This window comes from Neofelis nebulosa, chromosome 16 (genome assembly GCF_028018385.1).
Source record: "Neofelis nebulosa isolate mNeoNeb1 chromosome 16, mNeoNeb1.pri, whole genome shotgun sequence".
In the NCBI taxonomy this organism is placed as follows: Eukaryota; Metazoa; Chordata; class Mammalia; order Carnivora; family Felidae; genus Neofelis; species Neofelis nebulosa.
In genome coordinates this window covers 12543569-12556508 of record NC_080797.1, presented here as the reverse complement: position 1 = coordinate 12556508, position 12940 = coordinate 12543569, and the positions used below count along the sequence as shown (strand labels likewise).

At 45.9% G+C, this 12940-nt stretch overlaps 1 protein-coding gene and 1 pseudogene across 3 annotated transcripts in view; one reads left to right on the top strand and one right to left on the bottom strand.

The window, feature by feature from the left end:
- Nucleotides 1-39: 39 nt before the first annotated feature.
- DHRS7B (dehydrogenase/reductase 7B) overlaps nt 40-12940 on the bottom strand; it is a 51841-nt gene continuing 38940 nt past the window's right edge. For all 3 annotated transcript variants that reach the window (XM_058703143.1, XM_058703144.1, XM_058703142.1), the window contains 4 exons: nt 8283-8499; nt 7553-7645; nt 4190-4342; nt 40-1257 (listed from right to left, as the gene is read on the bottom strand). In XM_058703143.1, coding sequence (XP_058559126.1) covers nt 1052-1257; nt 4190-4342; nt 7553-7645; nt 8283-8499 — 669 coding nt within the window. In that variant the 3' untranslated portion in view covers nt 40-1051. The remainder of the gene's footprint in view (nt 1258-4189; nt 4343-7552; nt 7646-8282; nt 8500-12940) is intronic.
- LOC131497125 (large ribosomal subunit protein eL31-like) lies at nt 9690-11269 on the top strand (annotated as a pseudogene).

Sequence of the window (12940 nt, the reverse complement as noted above, 5' to 3'; positions counted from 1 at the left end):
TCCATAGGACCAGAGTTGGGACACAGTGCGAGGTGCCGGTATGATATGCAAGATTTTTATTCCAAGTTGGGAAAGTCATACAATACACCCACAATTTCCACTTTCAGCCTCAATAATAGGAAAAGTTTCATCCTAAACTTTCAATATGAAGTTGATTCACTCATTGAACCTCAACCATGTATTTTTAAGAAATCAAAAAGGTGGAAGCAGGCATCCAACAGGCACAGCTAGCAAATGACTGCTCTCACCAGGGACCAGATGCCGCTTTACAATCCCTCCCCACCTGACCAGGCTTCTGAGTCTTCTTTCCTAGAGGATACACGGGACCATGTGGGGTTTTCCTCTCCCTTTTGCCTGTTTCCTTAATAAATTCGTCTTCTGCTTGGAGTGGGGCCTGGTCTACGGGGCTTGAGGTGAGAGTTTACAGGGGAAACAGGGAATTCCTTTTAGGAACTAAAGCCGGCATCACTTGGGTTATGCTGGAAGACAGAAGGCGTATTAGCCCATTGGTCATGTTGGATGATGGACTGTAGAGCCCTGAAAATGGATATGGATGATGGCTTCTTACGACAGCCTTCTCCCTTGAGTGCTACAGGTGCCTCTGCCAAAACAATTAGGCACGTGGTCCAGATAAGTCAAATATGAGAACTGGGTCAGGTGATGTCAGGATGTCTTCTGTTTTCAAGGCTGAAACACTTTCTAGGAGCTGGCGGAGGCTGGAATTCAAAGGAGGCATAGTTTTTCCAGCCCTTGAGGACTACACCTCTGACTGCTCATTCATTTATTTCAGGTCCTTACTTTAAAATGAGCTCCACATTTGTTCCGTAAGGTTTACCCCTCATCCCTGGGAAGAAGGTTGTTGCCTTTTTGGTTTTCATTCTATTAGCAGAGGCCTAGCCAGGGATCTTCAGTTCAGGACAAGTGTATGTATGTTCCATCTTTCCCACTCGTAAGACAAACATCCAGTAAAGTCTCAACAAACACAGCTGTCCCTTGTCCAGCACCTGTACCCAGGCAGGTGCTGCTTCCCTATCCCACCTCGGACGCGCGACTAGGAGTTCTTGGATTTCCGCTCCTTTCTGGCCCTGGAGGCCATGAGGCTGAAGAAGAGCCCAGGAGCCAGAGTTCGCAGATAAATGGCCAAGGAAGGCAGGAGGTCGGCCAGGATCACATCTTTCTTTTTCTTCCCCACCGCAGCCAGAACATCTCGGGCCACCTCCACGGGGCTTCGGCCTTGGGCTGTGGTCTTGTCCATAACTAAAATAAACAAAACCAAAGAAACACATGAACTTAGAAGCAGAAGTCTCTCTCCGCAGGACTTGAGCTGACATGAACCGATGTCGGCTGAATTTCCCATCATGGGGCCCTTGCCACAGTCTGTCAGGAGGCAAGGGGTTTGCCACCATCCCTGACCATTCCGTACTCCAAAGAAATGAGGAAGCCGTCAGCAGCTCAGTGTGTGTGAGGGGGGAAAGGGGACTGTGGGTGAGATGTGGAAACGAGGTAGATGGGTGACCTTGTAAGTGCTTACAACTGGTGGCTCATGACACAGGCCAAAGGCCAGCCCAGATGGGGTCTCAAAGAGCAATCACACACACACCGATTCCCGACCTTGGGAACTGTTGTCTACCGGAACGCACAACTAAGGGTGTTGCAGCACTGATTTGTCTGGGGTAGCTTGGCCTGAGGTCTGCCAGACAGGTGATAGGAGGAGACTATGACCCCTCATGTGCACGACAAGCTGGCCAGACTGAGAGTGAGGTGGGTCAGGAAGAGATGTCCCAGTTCCCCACATCATGTGGTGACCGGTAAGGAACAGGAAGAAATCCTTGGTTCGTTTTCGGTGTCAGAGGCAGCTCAGGGAGGTTAGGAGGTGTTAGGCTGGTTGACGCCAACTGATGTTCCTTCTTTCCTAGTGATGTGACAATGTTGCCGACCAAGCAGAACCAGTTGGCAGCCAGAGAGGAGAGGCCACTAGCGCAGACCATTTGAAACTATTTGTAAGTTGTCCAAACCGTGTGAGCCTCCTCACTGATATCTGTTCTCGTTGGGTTTTTGTCAACACAGAATTGATTTCTGATAGTTGCTTCTTTTTAAAGGCCATAGAGGGAATTTTTTTAAAAAGATTCTTCTAGGGGCACCCGGGTGGCTCAGCGGCTTAAGCATCTGACTTTGCTTAGATCATGATCTCACGGTTCGTGAGTTTGAGCCCTGCATCAGGCTCTCTGCTGTCTGTCAGCTTGGAGCCCACTTAGGATCCTCCGTCCTCTTCTCCCTCTGACCTTCCCCTGCTCATGTGCACACGCACACACTCTCTCTCTCTCTCTCTCAGAATAAATAAATAAACTGGAAAAAAAAAAAAAAAGGAAAAGAGCTTTACATTAAAAAGAAAAAAAACATTCCTCTAGGGGTTCCTGGGTGGCTCAGTTGGAAAAGATTCTTCTAGGGGCAACTTTGGCTCAGGTCATGATCTCGCAGTCCACAAGTTCAAGCACTGGACTGGGCTCTGGGCTGTCACTGTGGAGCCCACTTCCGGTCCTCTGTCTCCCTCTCTCTCTGTCCCTCCCCTGCTTGCTCTCTCTCTCTCTCAAAAATAAACACTTAAGGGGCGCCTGGGTGGCGCAGTTGGTTAAGCGTCCGACTTCAGCCAGGTCACGATCTCGCGGTCTGTGAGTTCGAGCCCCGCGTCAGGCTCTGGGCTGATGGCTCGGAGCCTGGAGCCTGTTTCCAATTCTGTGTGTCTCCCTCTCTCTCTGCCCCTTCCCCGTTCATGCTCTGTCTCTCTCTGTCCCAAAAATAAATAAAAAACGTTGAAAAAAAAATTAAAAAAATAAAATAAAATAAACACTTAAAAAAAAGAGATTCTTCTAGGTATAAATAAGTATGAACCTCTCTAGCTCTATGCCTCTATATGGTTTCCGCTGACTTGCTGAGTGAGCGCCTATCCAGGGCATGTGCAGTTCAGGTCTGGCCGAGGTGGGGTGCAAGAACAGGAGGCCCCTGGTGAACACCATAGCATAGGCCCAAAAGGTCACATCCAGGGAGGCAGGACAGGCAGGTCAGTACTTAAGAGGGAGGCAGGCCCCACGCAAGTGTGGGAAAGCAACTCAGTTCCCAGGGCAATAGCGTGCATGGGTCACCTGACCCGGGAGGCTGGCCTGAGCCTGCACGCTGGGGCCGGGCCATTCAGCCCACTAGTGGTGACTGCAGGTCAGCTCACCACATCTTCGGCTGAAGCGAGATGGGAGATCTGAGACCGGTACACCCAGCGTCACCCCAGAAGACTGTGCTCTTTCCTTTGAGTATCCTGAAATCAGTCATTTCTCAAGCACACTGAGTGGGGAATCTTTTGGGGCAAGCAACCCATACTTTCCATGCGATTAATCCACTTTAATTCTACTTTAATTCACTGAGGATGGGTTAGCGGAAAGTCTGGCAGCATTTCAGCTTGGCCCTCAAAGTCCTTTAAGGACTGAGTCCTGGCCAACAGGGACCCTGTTCCAACAGCTGCAATGGTGATGCTCAGGCTAAGGATGGCTCGTGGTAAATGACCATTATTCAACAGTATATATAACCAACACCCATACATCAAGTTTTTTAGTTTTAAAAATTATATTCCAGGGGCGCCTGGGTGGCTCCATCAGTTAAGCATCCGACTTTGGCTCAGGTCATGATCTTGCGGTTCCTGAGTTCGAGCCCTCCATCCTTCTGATAGTTCAGGGCCTGGAGCCTGCTTCAGATTCTGTGTCTCCCTCTCTCTGTCCCTACCCTGCTCACACTTTGTCTCTCTCTCTCTCTCTCTCTCTCTCTCTCTCAAAAATAAGTAAACATTTTTAAAAAAGGTTTTTTTAAATTATATTCCAGGGGCACCCTGGGTGGTTCAGGAAGTTAAGTGCCCCACTCTTGGTTTAGGTTCAGGTCATGATCTCATGGTTCGTGGCATGGAGCCCCACATTGGGCTCTGTGCTGACAGCATGGATTCTCTCTCTCTCTCTGCCCCTCCCCCACTCATTCTCTCTCTCTCTCTCTCTCTCCCCCTCTCCCTCTTTCTGTCTCTCTCAAATAAATAAACTTAAAAAAATTACATTCCAAATGAAAAAGAATCAAAGAATCATCAGGTGAGAGAAGCACATCTCGCTATCGCCAGCCGACAGCTTTTCACCGAAGAAAAGAGAAACTAGGGCCTCACCTCCGTATTTGGACCCATCAGCAGTGACAGCATTTACAGAGAGGTTGGTGTGGATGTAGCCAGGGCTGATGACAGTCACCTCGATCTCATACTGTTCCATCTCGGCACGAAGACAGTCAAAGAATGCCTGGGTTGCATGTTTGGAGGCCGCATCTGCAAAGGTTTGTGGCCAGAGATGCAGGTGAGGGCGAGGGCCTGAGACAGGCCCACATATTCGTTCCCATTCATTCGCTTTTACTTAAAAACTGATATTGCAATTTAAGATTACAGTATTACAGCCGTGTTCCTTTCCTGACTTAGGGAAGTGCAGTGTATACGTGTTCTTAGGAAATACCCTGCTGTGTAGGAGTAAAGGAGCATCATATTCCTCACCCTCTTTCAAATGATTCAGGAAAAAAATTATAAATCATATATACACACCTACATGCATATATACACACAACACACACAGAGTATGATAAAGCAAATATGGTCAGATGTTAACAACTGGGGAATCTACATGAAGGCGACACGGGAGTTCCTTGTACTGTTCCTGCAACTTTTAAGTCTGAAATTATTCTAACATTAAGAGTTAAAACATATATATATATATATCACAACTCAATGTCTAATGAGTGAAACATTTAAGTGGGACAGAGGATATAAGAGTCAAAGTCTTCCTTCTGTCTTCCAATTCCATTCTCCAGAGATAACCTATGCTAATGGTTTCTCAGCATTTACTTTTGAGATACTCTATGTACATATATGTGATTTTACACTTAATTTTTTTTTTAACAGAAGTGAGCTCTACTGTTTATATTATTCCTGCCAGTAGCTTTTTCCCCCTGGTGATACAGACCATATAGCCTCTGTGGCACCCGTGCAGGCCCACCATGCTCTCCACGGGCCACCAGACTTCAGGGGTTGGAACTTCCGGGCTTGTCTCCAGGTCTCGTCACTGAACAGAGCTGCCAGTGAGCATCCTTGCATGCACGGGAGTGTGTGTATAAAATCCATGCTTAGCTTTCTTATGTATTTTGTTTGACAAACTTCCATGAGGTGGCTTCATCTGGAAGAGCCATCGATCCTGCTCCACTTGGGAGAAGTCGAGCCACGGCAGCTTGTCGGCCACGGCTCCACAGTGTGGTGAAAGGTGCTCTGAGGGGGGACAACAGTGACCTGACAATGACATTCTTGGGAAACACACAGCATCTCCATTGAAAATCAGTTTCCTCCAATTCAGAGTTCTAAGTAGCTTAGCCATGGGAAAGGGGCATCCATCAGCCGAAATGGCAGGAAGGGAAAAAGCATGGAAGTGTCCCGGCAAGGCACGTGAGAGAGTCCGGCGTCGGCCCTCCCTGTGGTGCCTTTCTCAGGCCAGCACCTTTGGTGTGGGCCGAGCTGCTGGGGGCTGGACGAGGGGTTTGCGGGTAGGTGGGTGGAGAGAGCTGCTCTTGTCAGCTGTGATCCCAGGGGTGCAGCCCAGGCCCAAGGATTGAGAAGAGTCACCCTGGGGGGGGGGGTCCCCAAATAGAAGGCTGCACCCTGATGACTACTCTCACAGAGTCCCAGGCCATAGGTCCTCAGCCAGGCTGACTTATCACCATCGCCACGGCGGTCACTAGTGAGCCCCTCCGACCTGCAGGGCACGGGGCTCGACAGGCCACCTAGATCATCCCACCAGCGGTGGGAAGCGGGTAAGGCCGCTCTCCCATGTCATAGTCAAGAAGACTGCTGCTCACCAGGGTTAGCTAACATGCCCAGGCACAACGCCACACTCAGTCTGCTCGTCATAAAGCGCCCAGACCAACTCTGCGGGACCTACTGCAGCCACAGGCCAAGTGGAGAACAAAATTCAGGGAGATTAAGTCAAAGTAAAGTTTGAAAGTAATTTAGTACAAAGAATATATCCTTTACCCTGATTTATCTATTATTAACATTTCACCTCATTTGTTTTATCATTTGTGATTATATTTCTTCCTGAACCATTAGAGCTGTCTTAGAGAGCTGTCCTGCGCTGCCGGGAGTCAAAATGGAACGCTGGTGAGCAGGGAAATAACAACCCCAGAAACAACTATGGATGGAGAACCCCACAGTTCACAAAGGACTCTTGGTCTCCAGGTGTCTCCTCTCATCTTTAACACAGCCTTGTGAAGTGTGTGCGGTAACCGTCAGTCTCTTCACAAGCAAGGAGACAGAGGGTCAGGGACTTTAAGTTACTTGCCTAAGGACACGCGACTAGAACCACAGGCAAAGCAGGGGTTTGTATCTGGAGAGAAAGAAGATGTCTTTGTCACAGCTCCGGTTCAGATAGCGTCCGGCCGGATGTCTGGTACGGCCCTCGCAAAGTGCTGACCCGGCTCTGCCCTCCCTCCTTTCGCTGCCCAGCGCGCAGCTGCGCCAGGCGGAGGCCCGCACTCGGAGGTGAGAACAGATGACGTCAGCACTGACTGCACAGGGCAGAGCAAAGGAAGGAGTTCCCCAGGCGGTCCGTGAAACCACCTTTGAAATCTTTCAGCAAAACAGAACCAGGCTCCGTCTGTTTGCCGGTACAACGGGGCGGTAGACAGCGGAGTGAAATGATATCTCAGAACTCTGGCCCAGTCACTCGTACGTGGAGGTGAGTGTGCCAACCGGAAGTCAGTTTGGCAGGGTTAATTTCCTGGTCCTGTTTAATACTTCCACCTTTGGGAATTTATCTTACTGAAACCCCCCCACGAGTGCCCAGAGATGTAAGTATTCAAGGAGGTTCTGGGTAGCACATCATCGGTACCGGTCAAGAACGGAGGGCACGTGATCCTCACGCGTCCAGGAAGATGGCTCAACAGCTCACGTCGTATCTACGCGAGGCATTACTACTATACCGTCTGGTGGAATTAATTAGCAAGCCACAAAACGGTATGTACAATGTGATTCCGTGTTTGTACGCTACCATGTGTTTGCTCACATGAGAAAAGTTTGGAGGCACGTGCCACAAAGCGACCCAGCGGAAGTGCCCGTGAGGACGGTGCAGACCGACAATGAGACGGTGGCTAGCGCGCACAGCCCTCGGCCCGGCACCGCTCGGGCGCTTCTCCCCCAGCGCTCAGAGAGGAACTCAGTCTTCCCGGCGGCTCCTCTGGCCTGGGACTGGCCCTGTCTCCCTTCTGCAGCTGCGGACTGGGGGTGCGGCGAGGACACTCGCACGAGGTCACGCGGGGGAGAGGGGGGTGGGTAAGGAGTGGAGCTGCCATCTGAAGCCCGGCCTGCTCAGAGCACATTCTGATCAATTCCCTCCCACACTCGGTATTGAGTGTCTGCCCAGCGACACTAAGTGTGTTATTTTTATAATCACGAGAAAACATTAGGGAAAAGCATAGGGGAGAGAGACTAGGAAGTACTCACATGCTGATCGGAAAGGAATGCTGATTTTGCCCTGGATGCTGCTGATCGCAACAATATGGCCTTGTCGCCTTTTGATCATGGAGGGCAGCAGTGCTGAAGAAAGAGAGCAGAGGCTTTAGGGCAGGACTTCTCTTCTGGTCACCACAGCTAACGCTGACAGGAGGCGAGCTTGCTTATTGTATGTAGTCAGAGCCAGGGAGGTGAACAGGGAAGGCTTCTCAATGGGGAGCACCACGCTTCCTTGGGACTCTCAGGTCCCCTGTGCCCAGCAGACTGCCAACAGGAGGGAGGAGGCCAGTGGAGGACTGGGAAGGAAGCAAGGAGGGAGGCAGGCAGAAGCCTAATCACCAGGAACAGTCAGTCAGCTCAGTCACCTTTTCTAGGCAGAGCCTCTACCCTTGAGTGATACCCATGGCTGGACATAAAAATATCCCCACTTTGTATGGGTTTGCAAACACCATGAAGAGGAAATGGCGGGGGGGGGGGGGGAGAACAATGCTGTATAAATAAAGCTGTCACTGGGGAGAACATCTTGATTTAAGGCTATAAAGCAGATAAAGAAAATCCAAGTGAAAGCCTGGAGAAAACAAACACCCAAGCTCTAATGACAACACCCATTCCAGGGTAAAATAGATGGAGACGGGCAACATTTAGCTAAAAAGGAACCAAGTAAAGTGAAAAGAACGTCAACATAGCAGTGCTCCTTTTTCTTTTACTTCAGGACTGTTACCTTTCGTTAGAGCAACTGGGCCAAAGTAGTTTGTCTCCATGACTTTCTTGTCCACGTCTGGGGTAGTGTCCACAATGGCGCCTCGGTAGCTGATGCCAGCATTGTTGATGAGCACATCCACGTAGCCGAAGCACTGCAGGATCTCAGCTGTTGCTGCAACTATGGCCCCAGGGTCCGCAAGGTCAAAGGCCACCGTGTAAGGCTTGTGTGTCTGCACCTGGTCAAATGTGACAGAAACCGAAGGCATCTTCAGAGTGACAGGCATGTGAACCACATGTCCCTGCTTTTCAGAGGGTGGGGAGTAGCCCGCTGGGCATGACATGCTCAGGCTCTAGCACCTGTCTTCCAAAGAAATGTGGCCTGAAGGATCTTGCCTGTGGTGCTCACGCATGACCTGGGCAACCTGTCCCCTGAACTGAAAATGACTACTAGAGCCAGACTCCCCTTGCTGCCCTGTGCCAGCATGGTGCTCTCCGGTACCATTACATCTCAACAGAGGCTCTATTCTTCTCGGGTTAAGCCACTTTCATTCATTTGTTCATGAAACATTTTTGTTGTTGTTGTTGTTAATATATCTTCTATGTGCCGGGCACTGGGGACAGGGCAAAAAGCAAGACAAACATGGTTCCTGTCTTCTAGAAGCAAACTGTCTAGTGAAGAAGACAGAGAGATTCTCTAATTGTAAAGAACGGGATGCCAGAGAAATGAAAAACTGAGCCGTCTAACTTACAGGACTTCCCAATGGAAGTGAGTTTAACAAGAGGCAGAAGGAGTGGGGGTATGAAATGAGAGAAGATGGCACAGTAGGAAGTTCTAGGAGTCTGTCTTTCCCCCTGGACGCTGTACTAGCAGAAACTCTCTGATATGACAATTTTGGAACTCTGTAGTCTATCTGATGCTTGCAGCTTCCGGGGCAGTGCTTGGCTGGCAAGTTATGGATAATCTGGGTCAATTCTAGCCATCAGCTTGGTGGTAGCTTTCCATTCCCCACCCCCATCCCTGTGGCAGGCCGCTGTAGGAAAGGCTACCCACATCTCTGGTGCAGCTTGAGGATGCCAAGGTAGGCAATGAGGACCTTGTCTCCAAAAATCAGGATTGCGTTCTGACGGTGGATTGCTGCTCTGATCACTGAGGCGCAGTATGGATGCAAGTTGCATTATTTTAACCACTACTAGCTAAAATAGTTTCCAATAGATTTAAAGGAGTTACACTTATTATTCTGATATTCAAAAATATAAATAAATCCCCAGAAAACACACCTGAGGAAGCCTAGACAATGGACTTCCTAGACACAGATTTTAAAGCAAATGTCTTAAAAGATCCTCAAAGTGCTAAAGGAAGACATGGAAAAAGTCAGAAAATTGATGTATAAACAAAATGAGAATATCATTAAAGAAACAGAAATTATAAAAAAAAATTCTGGAGCTTAAAAGTACAATGACAAAAATGGAAAATACCCTAGAATTTCAAAAGCAGATTTGAGCACAGAGAAGAGAGAATCAGTGAAACTGAAGAGAGGACATCTGAAATCACTGACACTGAGAATAAGAAAAAAAGAATAAGGAAAAGTAAACAGGACCTAAGGGATCTGTGGGATGCCATCAAGTGGACCAATAAACACACTGTGTAAATCTGAGAAGGAGAAAAGAGAAAGGGGAAGATAGAATATTTGAAGAATAATTGCTGAGGGGCCTGGCAGAATGGCTCCCTCAAAGAAGGGTGGCGAGAAGGGCCGCTCTCTCATCAATGAGGTAGGGACCAGAGAACACATCATCAATATTCACAAGCACACGCATAGAGTGGGTTTCAAAAAGCCCCTTGGACACTCAAAGAGATCCAGAAATTTGCCATGAAGGAGATGGGAACTCCAGATGTGCACACTGACACCAGGCTCAACAAAGCTATCTGGGCCAAGGGAATAAGAAATGTTCCATACATGAGTAACCATGTGCGGTTGGTTGTTCAGAAAACATAATGAGGATGAAAATTCACCAAACAAGCTCTATATGTTGGTCACCTATGTATCTGTCACCACTTCCAATAATCCACAGACCATTAATGTAGATGATAACTAATTGCTGATTGTCAAATAAAGGTATAAAACTGGGAAAAAAAAGAATTGCTGAAAACTCTCTGAACTTCATGAAAGACATGAATCTACACATCAGAGAAGCTCAACATTGAGTTAGGTAAATTCAGAGGCCCACTTGAAACATTATAATCAAACTGTCAAAAGACAAAAACAGAATCCTGAAAACAGCAAGAGAGAACTACTTCTCACATAAAAGCAATTCTCAATACAATAATCAGCTGATTTCTAATCAGAAACGTTGGAGGCCAGAAGACAGTGGATTGATATATTAAAAGGGCTGAAAGAAAAAAACTGTCAACCAAGAATTCTGTATCTGGCACAACTATCCTTCAAAAATGAGGGAGAAATTAAGATTCCCAGATGAACAAAAGCTGAGGGAGTTAGTTACCACTAGACCTGCTCTGCAAGAAATGCTAAAGGGAGTCCTTCAGGTTTGAAATAACAGAAAGCTGAACAGTATAATCCAAAACTATAAGAAGAAATAAAGATCTCCAGGAGAGTAAATGGAGGGGCAATTATGAAAGCTAGTATTATTGTAATTTTGGTTTGTAACTCCACTTTTTACTTTCTACATAATTTAAAACACAAATGTGTTTAAAAACTATTATTAATCTGGTAATGAGCAAGTAACATACAAAGATGTAATCTATGACATGAGTAACAGAAATGGGGGAGGACAGAGCCGTACCACAGTAGAATTTTTCTATGCCATTAATCCCCTTAGAAACCACAAACAAGGGGTGCCTAGGTGGCTTGGTCGGTTAAGCGTCTGACTTCAGCTCAGGTCATGATTTCACGGTTCGTGGGTTTGAGCCCCACATCGGGCTCTGTGCTGACAGCTTGGAGCCTGGAGCCTGCTTCAGATTCTGTGTCTCCCTCTCTCTGCCCCTCCCGTGCTTGTACTCTGTCTCTCTCTCTCAAAAATAAATAAACATTAAAAAAAATTTTTTTTAAACAGAAACCACAAACAAAACAGCTGTAAAATATACACATAAGAAAATACAAAGGAAATCAAAAACACTTCACTACAAAAAAATCAACTAAACACAAAAGACAGAAATGCAGGAAATGAAGGACAAAAAAGCTGTAAAGTATACAGAAAACAAATAGCAACCTGGCAGAAGTTCCTCCTTAATAGTAATTAGTTTAAATATAAATACTTTTAAATCTCTAATCAGAAGACAGATAAAATCTGGAATTTCTTTAAAAAATCCAACTATACGCTGTCTTTAAGAGACTCATTTTAAATCTAAAGATACAATTATCTTGGAAGTGAAAGGATGAAAGAAGGATATTCCATGTAAATAATCACCGAAAGAGAGCTGGAGTGGCTGTACTAATATCAGACAAAACAGATTTTAAATCATAAAAGGTTACAAGAGACAAAAAAAGGATATTGGATGTAGGCATACCTGAGAGATATTGCAGGTTTGCTTTCAGACCACTGACAGCAACTATCTCAATAAAACAAGTCAAATGAGTTTTTTGGTTTCCCAGTGGATATAAAAGTTATGTTTACACTATACTGTAGTCTATCAGTGTGCAATAGCATTATGTCTAAAAACAATGTACATATCTTAATTTTAAAATATTGCTAAAAGTGCCAACCATCATCTGAATTTTCAGTGCGTTGTAATCACTGATCACCATAACAAATTAATAATAATGAAAACGTTTGAAATATTGTGAGAATTACCAAAATGTGACACAGAGCTGTGAAGTGGCCAAATGCTGTTGGAAAAATGTCTCTGATAGACTAGATTGACACAGGGTTGTCATAAACCTTCAATCTGTAAAATACACCATATTGGCGAAGCACAATAAAATAAGGTAAGCCTGTAAGAATAAAAAGATAGTCATTACAGCAGAAAGATATAACAGTTATAAATATCTATGTACCTAATAACTGACACTCAAAATATGTGAAGCAAAAATCAACAGAACTGAAGGGAGAAACAAACAGTTCTACAATATTTTGATATTTCAAAACTCCACTTTCAATAATGGATAGAACCACCAATCAGAAGATCAATTACAAAATAGAGGACTTGAACAACATTATAGACCAATTGTACCTAACAGATGTATACAGAACATCCCACCCGACAACAGCCTAATACATATTCTTCTCAAGCACACATGGAACATCCTCCAGGAGAGACCATATATTAGGCCACAAAACAAATGTCAACAGATTTAAAAAGATACATATCATTTAAAGTGTCTTATTCAACCACAGTTTAACAAAGCTAGAGATCAGTAACAGAAGGTAAACCAGAAAATAAGCAGAAATTAAATAACACACTTTAAAACTACTGACTCATAAAAAATAACAAGGAAAATTAGAAACTATTTAGACACAAATGAAAATGAAAACACCACATAGCCAATCTTATGGGTTGCAGAGAAAGCAAGGCTAAGAGGGAAATTTATACCTGTAGTTGGCTACATTAAAAAAAAAAAAAAAAAAAAAACCCAAGATTTCAAATCAGTAACATAACTTTACACCTTAGCGAACTAGAACAGAGCAAACTAAACCCAAAGCTAGCAGAGGAGGGAAATAATA